Genomic DNA, 19946 nt, shown 5'->3' with positions numbered 1-19946 from the left:
GGGAGGGAGGGGAAAATATGAGGAGCTGATGCCAAGGGCTCAAGCAGAAAGCAGATATTTTGAGAATGATGATGGCAACAAATGTACAAATATGCTTGACATACAATGGATGTATGAATGGATTGTGATAAGATTTGAACTAGCCCCCAATAAAATGATTTTTTTTTTTAAAGAAAAACTATATATATGGTAAGCATCTGATCTGTTTCCATTGAATGCTCTGTTCTTATGTTGGCCTTCTCAATTTTCAATCAAAGCAGGAAACCTAACTTTCCATTCACAAAATCCTTTACTGATCAAAGCTCTTTATAATCATTCTTCCTAAAAGGTTAGTTTCAAATATTAGGAAAGATCGGCAAATGAGAAGGTTGAAATTAAAGTCCTGCATCAGTTTCTGTGACCAGAAATAAAACATGGGTGGATACTCATTCATACTTCTTGAAGCAAAAGCTATCAGGGTCATCCAGAAAGCACGTTTTCCTGGAGCGCCAGTTCCCTGCTCTTGCCATACTCTGGAACCAGACCCTCATTCCACCATTCCCATTCCTGTACAACTCCGCTGACAAACTGACTCCGTATCTTTTCCTTGAGTAGATTTGTAGTGTGCTTCTTGCCTACTTCCATTTATTTGTTTGTTTAGGTTCCACACTACTCCCCCTGCCACCAGCATGTACAACAGTTACAGGGGAGTGTCGAAGACTGCCTGAAACCCCTTCCCCAACTCTGCGTGAAGCCAGGCCTTGTCTGTCTCCATCAGATGGAAGAGCTGGCTGATGCTCTGCAGCCGACATTCAGTTATCAAAGAGCAGGCAAGATCGGAAGGAAACGTGGCATTGATGAATGACTGCAATAGCACAGTATTATTCAAATAATTTAGCACGTACTGTACAGGCTTGCACCACTCAAAAGAACAAATTTTCTGCTGCTGACTTTTGAAATGATTCTATCAGCAAAGCCCTGGGAAAACTAGATGGTGAATAGAAGTCTAAGATATGGCCAAGAGATAGTCTCTGTGTATCTGCTCCTACCATTGGCAAGATGAATGGTTAATGTAACATTGAACTCAGAGTCCTAACCTTTCTAGATAGATAGATAGGCAAGTAGGCAGACAGACAGATAGATATATTTATTGGTTGGCTGATTTCCATATCAGAGCTACCATAGAGGACAAAGGAAAATTTCCCTATAGGGTTCCCAAGGATATAAATCTGTGCAGAAGCAAATTGCTACATTGTTTTCTCATGGAGCCATGGGTGGGTCCAATCTGCCAACATTCTGATTAGAAGCAGAGGTCTTAACAGAGCTCATTGATAGACAAATAATAAAAACACTGACATCAAGCCAGTACTGACGCATAATGACTATGGGGCAAGGTAGAACTGCCCCTGTGAGTTTGCAAGACTAGCTTTTGTGGGGGTAGAAAACCCTGTCTTTCTCCAGTGAAATTGTTAATAATAAACAAAACCAAAAAATCTCCAGGTGTCATAATGTCGACCCTAATTCATGGTGACCACATACATATAGGTCAGGGTGGAGTTGTACACACATTTTTTAATGGTTGATTTTCTTTAAAAACATGAGGACAACCCAAAGAGTATTGCTACTCTGGTTGTAGTGCACATGTGTGTGTTTTTTCAAACAAAAGCTATTTAGACATGTCTCTGCAATCAGTGGGTGGCTGAAGACAAGTTCTCTCAGCAATACAACTGTCTTAGTTTGCTACAATGCATTCAAATAAGACCCAATCAAAACTGGCTTCTGAAGGAGTCTGCTGGGTCAGCCTAAGTCAAGGTAGGGAGGTCAGCTCAGAAGGTTAAAGTGACTGCTTTGTTGGACCTGCAAAGGGATAACTATGATAGATTTTCTTGTAGGGGCTTGTTATAAAGAATTTGTTAAAGACAACTGAGAAATGCATTGGGGAGAGAAGACAAGGAAAATTGAGCCGATAATCCCCCCACCCCATATGATAAAGCGCCTGCTTATTATTTGAGTCTAGCAAGTCTTACAAGACTTTCATTGGGAAACCTTCCATCATTCACCCCATAGGTCTGATCTTGTCCCCTCAGACTGCTTTTTGTTCCCAAACTCAAAGAACATTGAAAAGAAAAGCAACTTGATTCCCTCAAGGGTGCCCAAACTGTTATTTTGATGAGGTGTAAATCAAAGAATGCAACACTATTCAGGGTAGGCTGGAGATCTGGAAACACTGCCTTAAGTGGAATATAGACTATATGCCAATAAGCAATATCTTTACATTGTTTTATTCTTATTTAATAAATGTTTCTATCGGTTTGCGGCATTTCTTTGGGACCTACCCTCGTTGATTGGCATGCCTTTCTCCCTCCAGGCTTGTGGTCAGCAGCCTGCGAACTTGTGGTCAGTAGTCAAGCGTACTAAATTTTTGCACCAGCCAGGGATTCCCAGCAGAAGATAGATATGTTTTTTAAAATTCTATTTTCATGCCCAAGAATTTCACCCAAAGCAGTGTTTGCATCGCAGAATTATTTTGCAGATGTTAAAATTAAGAAACTGTAAATTGAGGAAGCTTGTGTAACTCCATGTTTACCAACAGAAATGGAGACAGAATTTTCGCTTGCAGTCAGATGATGATGATTGTAATGCAATAGTTCTCAACCAGAAGCAATGTTGCCTCCTAGAGATATCTGAGACTGTCTGGAGATATTTTGGTTTCCTCAATTGGTAGGAGTAAGTGCTATTGGTATCTAGTGGCTAAAGGCCAAGGATGTTGCTCCACATCTTATAATACAAGCCCCCATAAGAAATGCCTATTCAGTCCAAAATGCCAAGGGTAAAACCCTGTTCTAAAAGAGGTGAGCAACTGTGGCTCACAGCCTGTTTTTGCAAGTGAAGATGCATTGTATTACAGCTGCGCCCACTCCTGCACATATTGTCCATGACTACTTCCCCACTTCAATAGCAAAGTTGAATAGTGGCATCAGAGACTCTATGGCTCATTAAGCCTAAAATAATTACAATCTGGTCCTTTACAGGAAACATTTTCAAAGCTTTCTTCTATAGCATAGACAATTATCAGATAAGGACTGAGTGACACTGCTTCCCTGTTGCAAAGGGTGTTCACCATGATGGTAGTGAGTGAAATTGTACAACGTGGCAACCCTGGGAAGAACGCGTGCATAAAAAGTCACTAATGAAGCTGGGTCCACCGGAACTACTAGAAGAGGATTTCTGGTCATTCACGTTCATGATCTCTTTGACTGACTGCCATACATATTTACTACACATGCCAATCCCAAACAGCAAATGTCTGCATACGTTGGATCTGCAAGGAGCATTTATGTGTCCAGAATGGGTCTCAGACTTTAAAGAAGGCATTATATGCAATCTAATAAGAAGAAAACGATACTTTGGAAATACAGAATGACAGCTGTCATTTCTTGAGTGTCCCTCTCCCTGTCAGGTAGTGGAGTCTAAAGTAGGTTTATAAAATTCTCACTGGCCCTAGACTAATGAAAGAAGAGCTTTTCTTTGCAAGACGTGAACATGGAGGTCATTAGAAGGAAGGGCTGGTGTACCTACTTCCTCTTTCCCGTCTTCAGAATCAGAGTCTTTGTCTACCTCTTCATCGCCATCATCTTCGAAATCCTCTGGATGGGGAAAAAGGGCTGAAATTAGTGAGGTTTTCCCTTTACCTTGGATTCGAGGTTTTGCCACACAACTATTATTTCTTCCTCTCCCAACGAAAGGGTTCATTATTTAATGCACAATATTCTAAGGTACTTTAAAGTTTATTGGTGATTGTAAAGGCTGTACACACACAATTTGAGAGCACTATTAGATGCAGTCTAAACCATTGCTCCACATTGAATGGAAAATGAGTTCAGATAAAATGGCACAAATGAACGCTATTCTATGGAAGCTGGGACTAGACCCATATTTAGCATTCTCATATCCAATTTACAAGTATTATGCAAGTAGTATCATTATCATTTGGAGATCACTTACTTAAACAATTTGTTGAAACTTGTGTATCATCTTGATTAATTCTCTAATTTTGGGATGAAGGAATTATTTAAAACAAAAGCCCAAAGAAAGCACCAAGTGTCATTTTGAAATGGTGCCTCAGGAAAAGTCTGCCTTGTGAAAAACAGGAGGTGGTCAAAAGGCACCAGGATATTTTGATAGCAATATCTTCTTAGAGGTTGAATACTCATGATTATAAGAATTCCAATATAACAAGGACAGGGTTGTAAATAGCAGAAGTTGTATTTCAATTTGATCCTTAGGGCAAAATAATTTCAGAACCAGTCAGGGCAGTGGACAGACCAGATCATGAGATTGTGAACAGATTTTTAAATTAGCTGAGATGACTATACAGGCACTAAAAAGTTACCAGGCAAAGTAGCATTAGTAATTAAGGACAAAGTAAGTGAGCTTTGTATTTGATTGATATATATATACATATACTCTCTCATGCGTATTTTAATCAGCTTGTTGGACAATCATTGCTGACATGTAAAACAATAGATTCTACTTTAATCCCAGGTCCTCTGAAACAGTGCCAAATGTAAGCACTCACATTAAAGCTTATTGTTATCCCCTGACTTTACCTTCAGTTAGAACAGGTGGGAGCTCAGAGCTGGTACTTCCAAGAACAGGAAAGGCATAAGCACTACTGATGGTAGGTAAGGGAAGAGAGCTTTTAGGGCAGCACTGCCTCAAGATCTGGAGCGCCGTGGAGATGATGGGCTCCATTCTTTTCTGATCCAAGCAGGTCTGAGCAAAGGAAAAATCAGACACTGAGATGTTGCGCTGTAACAGGATTTAAGGCAATTAATTACACACACTGGATGGTCAAGACCCATCACCGCTACTTTGGTCTAATATAGAATCAAAAGTTTTGCTTCTTTTTCACAGCTCACATTATCTTACAATGAATTTAGTTAGAAAATAGGCTTTTCATCTTTTAAGGGATGCTGCACTTAAGGGAAGACATTGTCCAGGATAAGGACATGTGTCACTGTGAATTAGTTCCTCAGTTGGGGGATGCATTACTGAATTGATGGCAGTGTTGCATTTCTTTCTTCTGCAATCTTGAGAGAAAAATGTAAAACAAAAAGATAAGAGAGACAAATTGTGAAATCAAGAAAAAAGTAAATGAAAAGACTAAGTGAATCCCAAGTAACTAAATTAAATAAACAGCCTTTTCTCAAAGCATCTAGTGTTGATCTCTCTTGGTCTCTAGCCAAAACAAAAGAAAATTGGACTTGCAGATGTAATATTTTGATATTGATAGAATCAGACAAAACCCCCCTTTTTTCAGACACACTTTTATATAAAAACAAGTTTATAAACCAGTCAGAGAGATAAAGTTGGGGGCAGTTTGGAGTCACTTTGGCAAAACATGGTCACTTTCTTCAATATCTTAGGTAATGTTTGGTCCATTAGCTTGGTACAAAATGTTGACAGATGTGAACCAAAGCTGGATATCTAAGCAACACTAAAGCCAGTGGGTCAAAGAGTAGATATGGTGGACACTAGATAACCACAATAGGACAAGAATGTCTGTTATGGAGTTATGCTATAAGAATCTCCCATGCACATGTCAAGTACCTCCATCTTTTAGCTATGAAATTGGGTAAGCCAACATGTATGAGAACCAGCATGTTTCGGTTTGTGGAATGATTTTTTTATGATACTGTAATGGTGAGCATATGGCACGATGATTTCTTGAAAGCCATCGAATTGTTCAATGCAAATGCAAACCCTAATGTCAACAGCAGATTTAGTTAATAATAATATTAATATTGGCTCATCGATTGCAAGAACTGTGAACTATATAGTTGAGGGAGAAATCTTGAATAGGAACTCTCTGTATTGAATGTACAATTTTTCTAAAAACCTAAAACTGCTCTGAAAAAAGAACAGCTATTAAAATATGTCATGAAGGAAAAATAAAGAGTGTAAAGAGCAGTTAGCCAATTTTCAAGACAGAAACATCTTCAGTCAACCAATAATGTAATCTCCCATTCAGTGTAATCAAATGGTACCAATCCGCAGTCACAACCTAACAATTTAAGCGCTACAGTAGCAAATACTCTAAGTGACATGAATTCATGAAGGTTGTTTCACTCATGAAACTGATCAAATGGCCTCAAAAACTTAGTTTAAAATGTTAGAATCAGAAAAAGGGAAACCTGAACGTATTAGATGCAGAGGGCAGGCGTCATAGCTGATCAGAGACTGTGCGTTCTAATGGAATAGGAAACACAATGAGAGTCAGAAGTCTTGGATCTAAGGTCCAGTTCTGTTTGTAGTTAGCCAGCGCTACCAGCATCTCCCACTGAACATCTGTAAGTGGTTTCTAAGTTCCTCCCCCTTTACCCTCGAGTGTCCTCCTTCCACTGGTACCCGTGGATAAGTCTCCTCTCCACATGGAAGGCAGGTGGTCATTTAAAAGCACCAGTCACATCAGGTCATCTCACTGACTCAAATTACATGGTGAAAATAGAGGGATAAATGGCTCCGTGAGCCTCGCCTTTCTTGTTGAAGGGTCTCTCGCTTTCTGATGGCCAGACCAGGGTGCAGCTGCCTTAGCAGTTCCCTGCTTCAGCTTGCAAGGCTGGCTTCCTGCAAGACATCCCCAAGGAGAAGCCACATGGACCTACCCTGATGCAGCCCTGGGTGCTGGAGCACCCATGTGGAGACCCCTGCCAGCGCTGAGATGCTTACACATTCACTGACTCAGCTTTCCTCCTGCAGTCGGGATCATTGCCTCTGTTTTGTGAGATGGAGGAGGACTTGGTGGATTGGCGTTGGACATATGGGTTAATGGGTTCATGTTGGACTTCTGGGTTTGGGCAGCACAGGGTTGGGATGTTTTCTTCATGTGCACTTACCCTTTATATAAAACTCTCTCTTATACATGAGTTCCTGTGGATTTGTTTCTCTAAAGTACCCAGACTAACACACATGGTTCCGGAAGCAATAAATGCTCTGGTCTCAACCTGTGTCTCAGTTTTAGCTCATGCTCTCACCCTACCTTCTCCATGCTCCATCACACTGTTTCCCAAGCTTCTCACACGCGCCCAGCCCACCCCCGACACAATCCTTGCTAAAAGTCATAAGAATAATTGCCACCGAGTTGACTGCTACTCGGAATAACCCTTTGTGTTTCAGGTTAGACCTGCCCCATAAGATTTTGCCATGATTTTTTCAAAGTTGGTTTCCAGGTGTATCTTTCAACATACATATAAATGGACTCGAGCCTCCACCCTTTTGTTTGGCACCTGACTGTGGTAACTGTTTGCACCACCTCAACTTCATCACTGGAAAGCCTCACCCCCAGATCTTCATGCCTTGTCATTCAAGTTCCCTGGTGCTGCTGAAGCCACACGGAGTTATGTAGACACACAGGGAACAAGCACATCATGTGAAGACAGAGGTAGCTGTGCTGCCACAAACTAAGGAGCTGGAAGAGACAAAGAAAAGTCTTCTCCCAAGAGCCTTGGTGATACATGGATGCATTGACTTGAGACTTCTGGCCTCAAGAACTGTAAAATAACAAATTCATGATATTTGGGGTTTTTTAAAAATCCTTTTATTGGGGGCTCGTACAACTCATCACAATCCATACATCTATCCATTGTGTCAAACACATTTGTACATTTGTTGCCCTCCTCATTCTCAAAAGATTTGCTTTCTATTTGAGACCTTGGTATCAGCTCCTTGTTTTTCCCCTTCCTCCCTGCCACCCCCTCCTTTATGAACCCTTGATGATTTATAAATTATTATTATTTTGTCATGAAGCCAGCTAAAGTGTTGTTCTTTGTTTCAGTAGCCACAGGAAACTCCTTTAATCTTTAAAATGCTAAGATAGACTTGGTTCATGTATTTTGGACATATCAGGAGAGGCTAGTCCTTGGAGAAGGACATCATGTTTGATAAAGTAGTGGAGCAGTGAAAAAATAAGAAAACCTTCAATAAGAGAGATTGACACAGTGGCTGGATGGGGCGCAAACACAGGAACAATAATGAGGATGGCACAAGACTGGGAAGTGTTTCATTATTTTGTATGCAGGGTCTCCGTGAGTCCGAGCTGACATGGTGGTGCCTAAGAACAATAAGACCTGACTCAAGTAAGCACTCAATACAAAGGAACTATTTTCTTCATAATAATCATCCTATGCTATCTTCATTATCATCATAACTACCAAATACCTACTGATCTCAGGGAAGGAGAATGGGGTTGATGGGGTCATAGCCCCACTGCAATGGCACCCATGTGCAAAGCCCCTAGCCCAGGTGCTGATAGACTCTTGACTATCACTGAAACTTCTGCCAGGGCAGAATGATAAACCAGTTTGGTGTCTAAGCCAAGATGGTGTATATTTCAACTAAAAGGATCATTTTCTAAACACAAAAGAATATCTAATATCAGACCTTGCACCCAAGCTTGACAGCACCTACTGTGGGAGAAATTTGCTAGCTAGCACATTGTTTTAAAAGCTAAAAGCAACAGTAAGAACTGAAGAAGGGGATATTACTGTAGTAAATTTACTAGATAGATAGATAGAAAGATACCGTATATACTGTGTATAAGCTGAGTTTTTCAGCACATTTTACATGCATGTTTTGTGGTAAAGTTAGGTACCTCAGCTGATATTTGGGTTGGCTTATTCTCAAGCATATATGGTAGATAGATCGATAGATAGATAGATAGATGACAGATAGATAGATAGATAGATAAACAGATCTGATTCTTAGATTACAGACACTCTTTGAGTATAAATTTTAGCATGCCATCTCTTATTTACTTAATACTGTTACATAGACCCTCTTCTGGACCTATGTCGCATATTGTGGCAGTTACATAATCTCCTGTCAACTTGTGAAGAAGGGGTGGAGTCTAGCCTGTTGTTCATGTCACAGCTTGATGACCTCATTTGGAGGTACCATCAAGATAAACAGTTCACTGGAGGCCAGATACACACAGACTCTCTGCTTCGTCTTCCTGGTGACAAGACCCATGGAGCTACACTAGAGCCCTGAAGCTAGAGGAACTATGTGGAAACTCATGCCTGAGCTGAGATGCTTATACCACCACTGGATCCACAAAACTTTGCAGATCACTGGATTGTGATCTTCCTGCATTAGGCGACATTGTATATGTTTCTTGAATCTGAACAGGAATTGATAGATTCGTATTGGACATATGGGCTAATATCAGACTTATGGACTTGATCTGGACTGGGCGGGAATGTTTTCTCAACATTCAATTGCTCTTGTATATAAAATTCTTTCTTATACACATACGAGTGTCTATGAATTTGTTTCTCTAGTCAACCCAGACTAACACATATAACACCAATAAGGTTCATTAAATGAGCCCCAAGGTACAGTTGAATACTGTTTCTATTCCCATCATTACCTGCAAGATGAAATCTTCTAAGCTTGCTAAATTGGGTTCTTCATTTGTCTGCTGAGGAATTGCTTCTAATACCCTGCTTACAAGCTCCCACCCCTTCTTCTATCCATCCAGCTTTCCCTTGGGATTTTCTCCTCCCTCCTGTGAACTAGGAGAAGGAGCAAAGCAGTTCTGGATGGTGGGCAGTCAAATGCCCACCTTGGAAGCCAGGATGCTGAGACGTCACCTCTTAATTTGGGCATGCTATCAAGAAGGACCAATCGCTGAAGAAGGAGAGCATCCTCAGTAAAGAAGCTGCGGAGCAGTACAATGAGCTGGATTGACACAGTGGCAACAGTCATGAGCTCAACCAGAATGTCCATGTCTGGGTAATGTAGCACTGAGCAACATTTCACTCTGTCTATAAGGGCCTGTGCGTGAACACCAACTCAATGACAACTAACAACTTCCTATTATAAACATATGCCCCTGGGATCATCATCTTCTTCCTTATCTCCCTTTTAATTGATTTTTGGGTTTGTTTGTTTTTTATAGCACAAAGCACTTAACCACCAAGAATATAAAGGGCATAAGAAGCGTGTAGAACATAACTCTGGAATGGTGGGATTTAGGTATCATCCGTGTGGGACCGGGTGTCACAAAGACTGGGAGACGTTAGCGAGATGGATGGCCACAAAGTATGGCAGAACTTGGGAAGTTTCAAAGCAGTGGTTTCTCCAGAAAAGGAGAATGTAAAATGCAGCTATTTCATGATCGAAACATTCTGAAAGAAGTGACGATGGGGAGAAACCCAGAGGTGAAAGCAGACAGAAAATTAGATACTGGTTTGTGTACAGTATTATGCTGTTGTGATAGAGGGAGCGGAAAGAGGCTATTTTTAATGGGAAAACTCTACAGACTCCATGTTAGAAAATGGCATTCTTGTTGGCTTCTTCATTACCTCGGGTGTATTCAAGTGGAGGAAAAATTGGAGAAAATCCAGAGAGAAGGAAGAAGACGAATGAAAGGAGTGGTGAGATGGAGTAACCGGAAAGCAACAAAGAACAGAAGGGCCCCGGGAGACGGCTGAACAGGCAACACGTATTTGGGAGCTATTCACATCATCAAGAGAGAGAATATTTGTTGCCTCGTCCTATTGGGTTTAAACTGGCTCTAATCAAGTGAACCTAAGGGATTTGGTATTTGGGGTGCAATGTAGGAAGCAGCAGACTACAGTTTCTATTGGGGTACAGACGGACCTTGCAGGTGCTATTCGATTTCCCCGGGATGTTCTCCCCCTTTAACTTGGCAAGACCTTCAATCATTCATATCTCAGGTCAGGGGTCATCTGCTCAGAGAGGATTTGACTTCTTTAAAACATCACCTTCTGCTGCCTAATCTGCCAGTCACTGTAACCCTATGTCCTTGTTTATTTCTTCCTATTTCCTAGAAAAAATATATCATTATCTTCCTCATTGAATTACTTGCTAATATGTTGTCTGTCTCTTCTTTTAGGATGTTTACCTCATAAGATCGTGGGTCTGGCCTGGTGTATTCACCACTAGATAAAAACAAACAAGCAAACAAACCCACTGCGATGGCGCTGATTCCAACTCAGAGTAGTCCTATAGGACCGAGCAGAAGCGCCCCTTTTGGTTAAGACTGTAAATCATTTAGGAGAGTAAGGAGCCCCGTCTTTCCTCCTCAGGGCAGCTGGTGGGTTTCAAGTGCTGCCCTTGAGGTGAGCCATCTAATGCATAACGCAGCACACCACCGGAGTTCCTCATCGCTCAAGACCCCACGTAAATTATCCCAGTGTTGACTCACACTCATAATGCAGCTCATGTACACACATGATATTCCCACGTTAAACTAGTTAGCCTACATGATGATCTAGATTTGATTACTTCCAGTTTTTGTAAGAAGAAACTTAAGTAGTTGGGAAGAGTTTCCAAACATTCATAGCTGTCGTTGTGGAGGAAGAGTCTGACTCCACATGCTCTCACTTTAGGGGCAAGGCTTTTAGTCCTATAGCAATGATGACCATGTATATTCAGGAGATGCATATTGGTTAAATGCATGCACCACGGAGTGAATGAATGCATGAGGATTTAAATACAGAGTATCTGTCCAGGGGAGTCAGGGGGAAAAAAAGGAAAATAACTGGAAAAGAGTCACTTTGCTGTTCACAATCATTCCTGAAGGGCAAGCTGCAGGAATCATCCAGCTATTACCTAACTACAGAGGTCACCCCAATTCAGATTACCTGTGCGGTGCTGAAGAGGATCTCCATGCCCTGGGCTGCCAGGAAGGCCTCTCTGCCAGACTGGAGGTTGGCAATGTGCTTGAGGCAAAGCAGAAGTGCCTGGCGGATCTGCACATAGATGTTACCTGTGTCGTGGCTGTGCCAGTCCTGATGCAGCCTCAGTAAGCTGGCAACGTAGCCTCTGTTTACTGCCCTGCGGCCGTTGGACTCTGAAATCAAAGGGGAAAGGCAATGTCAACCACAGGATCTCCAGGGTCACACTGCCAGAAAATTGTGCAAAGTATCGGCAACATGAGTCTTATGAATTAAAAAGGGGAAAGAAGAACTTTCCAGTTGAAATCACTGGCAGATGTCTCCTTTCACCATGTGCTCAAGGCTGGCATTACTAGTGAGTGGACAAGTCTTCATTATGTGCCCCGTCCCATGTGGCACCAAGGAGAAAGCGTCACGTCTGGAGTATTCCTGCCAAAGCGCTTCACCTGAATTTAATCATGAGGAAAACCAGCAAGCCCCAAAGGGGGAACATTTTAGAACATATCTGACCTGTATTCTGTTTTTCCCCCTGACTTGTATACTTAAAAAAAAAAAACCACAAACACATACACACACACAAACCCAAAACTTGGAGAACGGAGGCTAAATCGAACCAAAGGAAACTGATAGCTATATATAATTCAGAATTCAATTCTGCACCAAAAACATTTTTTTAAAATCCTATAAAAGGCATCAGTGAAATCATTGATAGCATTTAAATAAGAATTGTAGATGTGCATTAGTAAGTTCTCATGGCCCACTCCCCATTACTTACAGTTTTTAGTTCTATTGTTAACAAACCCAAATGAAAAGAAACCATCTGATGAAGAAAAATAGCCCCAACTCTGCCATATTCTCCATTCTCTATTTTCTTTTCATCCCCTCTCCTTGCACCCTAGCAATTTTCCACTCTCCTCTCCTCAACCACACTTCACTTTGTATGCTGTCATTTGCACTGACCAACTATAAGGATGAGAGGATTCAGCATGAGACATGCTATTCAAAAGGCTGTCCTGCATGAGAGACATGTAGTGTTGGGTGATTTTTCTAAAGAGAATGGACGTTAGTTCGTGGCTAAGACATCTTTGGCTCATTAGAAGAAAGGAAGCCTTCATAGTAAGAGTTATTGAACAACATGCTGGGCTCTATGTCATAAACCAAGATGCAGTCTTTCAAACAGAGCAAGCGGTCGTGCAGTGGTTTGAAATAGGAAAGGTATCCATCAGGGTGGTATCTTTAACCATACTTATTCAGTCTGGATGCTGACCAACAACATTGAGAATCTGAACTATCTGAAGAAGACCATGAACCCAACCCTGAAGAAGTTTCTGTATCAACCTGGGTTGTGCAGATGACTCAATGTTGCTTGCTGTAAATTAAGAGGACTGGAAGCTTTAATGATGAAGATCAGACTGGAAGCTTAGTAGGGATTATCCCTCATGCAGAGAAAACAAAAATCCTCACAACTGAACTAGTTAACAAGCTCATAATAAACATGAAAAATTGATATTGATGTCAAAGATTTCATTTTACTTGAATCCACAATCAATGTTCCTGGAAGCAGTGATTAAGAATTCAATTCCTATCCTGTTGGGGAAATCTGATGCAAAAAGTGTCACTTTAAAGTGTTAAGGAGCATAGATGTCACATTAAGGTCTAAGGTGACCCTAGCCACGGTATCTTCAATAGCCTCAGCTGCATGTGAAAGCTTGCTAATGAATAATGAAGCCATCTTGTGTTAGTCTGGGCACTTTAGAGAAACAAATCCACAGAAACTCATGTATAAGAGAGAGTTTTATGTAAAGGGTAAGTGCACATCAAGAAAGCATCCCAACCCAGTGCTGCCCAAGCCTACAAGTCCAACATTAACCCATTAACCCAAATGTCCAACACCAGTCCACAAAGTCCTCCTGCATCTCACAAAACAGACACAACAACGCTGTCTGCGGGAGGAAAGCTGAATCAATGAGTGTGTAAGCATCTCAGCACTGGCAGGGGTCTCCACCTGGCTGCTTCAGCACCCAGGGCTGCATCGGGGTAGGTCCATGTGGCTTCTTCTCAGTGATGTCTTGCAGGAAGTGAGCCTTGCAAGCTGAAGCAGGGAACTGGCTAAGACAGCTTCACCCTGGTCCGACCATCAGCAAGCAAGAGACCCGAGAACTAGAAAGGTAAGGCTCACCGAGACATTTATCTCTCTGTCCTTCAATTAACCCCACATGTGTTTACCAGCCAGGTTGGCACAATAAACTTTAACTATCTCAGACTATAATTGATGCATTTGAATCATAGCATTGGCAAACATATTAGAAGAACCATGCATTGTAGAAATGAGGAGAATGAGACTTTGCCTCACAAATTTTGAACATATTATCAAGAGGCACCAGTCCCTTAAGAAGAACATTATGCTTGAACAATTTTAGGGCCCCTTCCTCTCATCAGACGTTCTCAAGTTAACCCATGATTAATGCACCTGCTTGCTGTCTCTAACGTTGAAAGTTAAAGCCCACCCACAGATGTCATGGAAGGACGGTGCGAACAGCTATTTTGGAAAAATCAGCCAGTGATCTACGTGATTTAAATTAACCTTGGTGTCCCCAATACTATTGGCCTAAATCTCCATGCCCCGTGACTCATTTCAGGGTATTTGTTTATGGCTGAGAAGTTTTCATAATGTCCCTCCTGGACGTGCTAACATATTCATGGATAGATTTCCAGTACATAGAAATTCATATGCTCTATCGAACCAACATAAACATATACTTGTAGCTGTTGTCTCATTTGCCTTCCTCTCCTGTTCACTTTGAGTATCTGTAACACCACTCGCAGTTTACTGTTATTTCTATTATTGTAGAACTGGGTGTGTCCTAGTATTTACCTATGCTGACTGTAAGTCTTGTGCTCCTCTCAGCATCATTTGCCTTGGTCACTTTGTGATGCCCTTCCTTTCTGATAAATTACTATTTTCTTCACTCAACTTAATATATGCCTACCAGTTCATTATTAATTTACCCTTCTTTCCCCTCAAACCTAGTCTATTCTTGGCATAACATAGTCTACAAAAAAACATTGTACATTCTGCTGTGGTGGGTACTAACTGAAGTCTTCAAACCTTGTGGGCATGTAACTAAGATGCAGCGATGGGTCTCTGTCCTCCCTTCCCCACCCTCATCAGTCTGGAGCAAGGCAGAGCGAAGACAGTATCAATGCAAGGAATCCGTCTAAAGTATAAATGAACCCGCGAGTCCTGTGAACTGAAGAACTAGATGTTTCCCAGCTGCTGCTGAGCACTCTGAAAGGGATCATAGTAGGTCTTGGGTAGAATGGTAGAATGATGGGGACCAAATCTCAAAATCAGTAAAAAAAAAAAAAAAGGCTAGGCTTAGTGTTCTGATAGAGGCTAGTGGAACCACAGAGACTCTGGCCCTTAGACACCCTTCAGGCCTGGAAGTGAACTCACCCTTGTAACTCAACTCTCAGTCAAATGAAAAATCTATAAAGTGAGCAATAATACCTGGGCAACATCCGTCCTTGGAACCATATGCTATATAAAGAGCAGCATTTGTTTAAGGTTGCCACTCAGAAGGCAAAGGAAAAAAGGATGAATGAAAATGGTAAAGCCAGGAAGTGGAAAGGGGGCTGTTACATTGTGGGGCTTGCAGTCAATGTCACAAAACAACATGTGTCTGAATTATTAAATGGAAAACGTATTTTACTCTGTAAGCTTTCACTCAAATCACAACACACACACACACACACACACACAAAACAACAACAAATAACTACTGAAAGCCCTATAGAGAATAGTTTTCCTTGAATGAGAACCAACTTGATGGCGGCTGTCACTGTCCACCTCTTCAACACAATGAAGTGTGTGTGTGTGTGTGCGTGTGTGTGTGTGTGTGTGTTTTAGCTACATTTTGTGGTTGAGATCTTCCATGAGATCTTATCTTGTGTTTGATTTCCTAATTTTCTCAGGATATCGCTTAAGGTCTTTGAGTCAGGGAGGACGACAGTAACCCAATCTATCTCATTCATAGTTCTTATATGCGAATTTCGGATAAAACTCCCTACGTTCAAAAGGTGGTGGACACCCATATACCGGTTCAGAACTCTGCAGTGCATGTGTGTGTCTGGTCTCATCAGCTCCTGTGCATTAGGGGCATGGAAGACCTCTAACCACCTGACTCTCAGCTAGAAATACTCAAATATCGAAGTTCTGTTGTCTCGCTATTGCATTTCTCTATTAACCAAATGTAGGGCAGTTCACTCTACTTTCTGAGACAATACTTGTTTCTGGCAGATTGTGCACACGGGAGATTTCCTAAGCTGTAATCCGATAAGCCAGACTTCAGCTCAAAGTCAGATTTTCCCCTAAGTCTGCGTAAGCGCACATAAGTGCAAGAATCACATGGAAAGTCAATGTTTGACCCCAGAGGGCTCCTCATGATTGTAATGCAGCTCCTTTTTCCTGCTTGCTTGTCAAACTCTAAATGGTCATGCTTGACAAAGTGCCAGGGCGATTTTTGACCCATTTATGCAGTTGGTATTGTTTTGCCTTTTTCTAGCATTTTCATTCAGCCATGACCCTCAACCGAGAGCACTGAGCTTTATTTATCCAGCGATGTGTTGGTGGAAAGTTTAAATCACTTTCATTATCTCTTTTAATGAATCATTCTTTTGAATCGAAAATAGTTCTCTCCTTGGCTGGTCCCGACCACAAAGCACTAAAGTTCGTTACTGTCTAAATAAGGCTCCAGCCTATCCAATACCAGATGTTTAGAAGAAAATTGAAGATTAAGTATGAGGTATTAAAGAAACTATCGCCTGCTGAAGAGATGCCAAATGGCAAATGAAGTGTACAGAGGCCTCTGCGGGCAGAGAGAGCTTAAAGGCTTTTGTTTTTCAGCTATTTTAAGGGAATGAGACTAATAATGTGCTATCCTGATGACCTTTAGATAGTACTGTGTGTGTGTGTGGGGGGGGGGGTAATGAAAAAAATCCTTAAATTGAGAGGAAAATCCCTTATCAAATCCCAATGATTTTATTCACGATTTTCTGTTAATCCCTAACAAAATACCATGTTTACTAACACTGAAAGTTGCTAAACTCTCTCCCCTCCCCAACCTTTGATGAGTCGATCTTTTTCTGCAAATGGCTTGGGGAGTTTTACAAAAACCAATAACTATCTAAAACCCAACCAGAGGAGATTCGTCACTCTGAGGACGAACAAACATGATGTGAGACAAAAAAAAAACAGGGGTGACAGGGGTCATGGACTTTGAGAAGTTCTAGGATAGCTGAGAAGAAAAAACTGCTTTTCAGACAGAAGGCAAACGGAGAGTAGAAACTGTGGTTTAAAAATTCTCCTCTAGAGGAGCTCAGGCTATAGGGATGAGAGGGGGTTCCGGGTTCTCCACCCCTCGCATAAAAGAATAACTCCATTCGTTTGTGGATGGAAATTTGGATTGTTCCCAACTCCTTGCAATTGTGAACTGCACCACGATGAACATTGGAGCACAGATGTCGGGCTATGCTTTGGTTCTTGCCTCGTCTGTGTACATGCCCAGTAGGATGATTGCTGGGTCGTATGGTAACTCAATTTCCATCTGTTTTAGATATCGCCAAATCAATTTCTATAGTCGGTGCACATACCTACAAGTCCACCAGCAGTGGACGTGCATTCCTATCTCTCCACAGCCCCTCCAATACTAGTTACTTTCCGATATTTTGAATTGGGCTACCTTTGAGGGTGTTGGATTGTATCTCATAGTTGTTTTAATTTGCATTTCTCTTATGACTAGAGTTCTGGAACATTTTCTCATATACTTAATGACCATTTGGATTTCTGCCCTTGAGAAACTTCTGTTCAGGTCCTTTGCCCAGCTCCTCGGTGAGCAATTGGTTTTTTTCTTGTTGTTAAGTTAGGAGAGTATTGTAGATTTTAGTAATGAGGGCTTTGTCTGATGTGTCATTGCTAAAGATGTTTTTCCATTCTGTGATCTTTCTTATTAATCTCTTGGCAAAATCTTTCTATGTACACAGTTGTTTCATCTTCAGTATATCCTACTTGACAAGTTGTGCCTCCTCTGTGTTTGTGCCCTTCCCAATTTCTGATAGCCTATTTATTCCCTGAGTCAAAGTTCTCAGATTTGCTCCAATTCCCTCATTAATAGTCCTAATATTTGGGGGTTTTACCTCTAGGTCTGTGAACCACCTCGAGTTTATTCTTGTGCGTGGAGTGAGGTAAGGGCCTTGCTTCATTTTTCTGTAGCTACGTATCCATTTTTTCCAGCACCACATATTGAAGGGGGCATCCACTTCCCATTTGATATTTTTGGGGCCCTTATCAAAGATCAGTTGTCTGTATGTTGATGGTTTTATTTCTGGGTTTTCAATTGTTTTCCATTGGTCTGAATATTGATCATTATGCCTATACCACACTGCTTTGATAACTGTGGCTGTATAGCAGGTTCTAAAGTTGGGTAAAGCAAGCCCTCCAAGGTTGGCCTTCTTCTTGAGGAGTTCTCTGCTAATTCTGGGCTTCTTCCCTGGTACATACAGACAATGAAGTACTACACATCCCTAAAAGGCAATGATGAACGCATGAAGCACATCGGCGCATAGGAAGAACTGGAGGAAATTAGGTTAAACAAAGTAAGCCAAGCACTAAAGGAAAAGTACAACATGAGTCCACTGAGGTAAGGTCAAAAATGCAAAATGCAGCACAGGGAAGAAGCTACTGTATACATACATTCCTGGGGTGAGGTCCAGGTAATATGGCAGGAACCACACTAAACTGAGGGATACATATGGTAGCCAATTAAATGGAAGGGCCAAAAAAAAAAAAAAAAGACATTAGTAGCCAAGGGAACAGGGCACTAACCCATCCAAGGAAAGGGTTTTGTTTATATCTCCACAGGGAAAGAGGGACCAGACTTCAACCCGGTGCTCCAAGACAAGAATGCAACACACTGGCATGAAGCAGGGAACCAATTGCGAGATCTGAGGGGCCGGCCCCATTACCAACTAAGTACACAGTTCCCCACCCACCCCCCAAAGAATTCATATCAGAGGACAGCACTGAAGTTACAGCTCAGGAAGAGGGACGTGTCTGATCAGAGCACACGGGAGCAAATGAAGAGGGGAGGAAAAAGGAGTGAAGCACATTCTAGCCCACCAAGCCCTGAGGCTATTCCATGAGACATGATGGCCTTCACTGACCCATAGCCCTAAAGGGGACAACCCTGGAAACACACTGCAAGAATTGTACCCTCTCTGACCCCACCACACCGAGGTGAAACACTAAGGGCATGCAACACAACAGCAAGGGGAGCAGGGCAATGAAGTCCCCATGGAACACCGAAAATAGACTCAACCGGAAAACACTCATAAAGGACAACAAATAGAACTTGAACTATTTATAGGCTTTTTTTTTGTCACTGGATTTTGTTGTTGTTATTGCTGGAGCTATTGTTTTATTTTCTATTGTTGTTTTGTTTTGCTCGGTCTTATGTTTGTGCACATTATTATCTCTGCATGTCTATCTAGATATGATAGGCAGGATAAACAGGCCAGAGGAGAAAACAACAGATGACAGTTCCAGGGGGACATGGGAGAGGGGGTGGTGGGGGAAAGGAAGGGGGTCTTAACAAACCCAGGGACAAACGAAAAACAAATGATCGAAAATCAGTGGTGAGGAGGGTGATCAAGGGCAATGTAACTGAGAGGAATTACTGAAACCCAAATGAAGGCTGAGCGTGATAGTGGGACAAGAGGAAAATAAAAGGAAATAGAGGAAAGAACTAGGAGGCAAAGGATATTTATAGAGATCTAAATACAGGCATATACATATGTAAATACACTTATATATGACAATTGGTAAATAGATCTATATACATATATTTATAGGCTTAGTATTAAGGAAACAAATGGATATTGGGCCTCTACTCAAGTACTTCCTCAAAACAAGAACACTTTGTTCTATTACACTGGCATTCCATGATGCTCACCTTCCTGACCCGATCACTGAAGACAAACGTGTGCCTAAGTAAATGTGGTGAAGAAAGCTGATGGTGTCCGACTATCAAAAGATATAGAATCTGGGGTCTTAAAGGTTTGAAGATAAACAAGTGGCCATCTAGCTCAGAAGCAACAAAGCCCACATGGAAGAAGCACACCAGCTTGTGTGATCATGAGGTGTCGATTGGATCAGGTATCAGGCATCAAAAACCCAGAGCAAAAATCATAATGTGAATGGGGGGG

General features: G+C 41.6%; 1 protein-coding gene across 1 annotated transcript in view; it reads right to left on the bottom strand.

Moving 5' to 3' along the window:
* AGBL1 (AGBL carboxypeptidase 1) overlaps positions 1-19946 on the bottom strand; it is a 1177048-nt gene that overhangs the window by 927024 nt on the left and 230078 nt on the right. The window contains 3 exon segments of the mRNA XM_004709893.4: positions 3559-3626; positions 4590-4755; positions 11652-11860. Of these exon segments, the coding sequence (XP_004709950.4) occupies positions 3559-3626; positions 4590-4755; positions 11652-11860 (443 nt within the window).

The sequence above is a fragment of the Echinops telfairi genome, unplaced genomic scaffold, assembly GCF_000313985.2.
Source record: "Echinops telfairi isolate 266 unplaced genomic scaffold, ASM31398v2 ScPeMD7_7409;HRSCAF=8447, whole genome shotgun sequence".
In the NCBI taxonomy this organism is placed as follows: Eukaryota; Metazoa; Chordata; class Mammalia; order Afrosoricida; family Tenrecidae; genus Echinops; species Echinops telfairi.
This window is presented reverse-complemented; position numbering and strand designations above follow the sequence as displayed.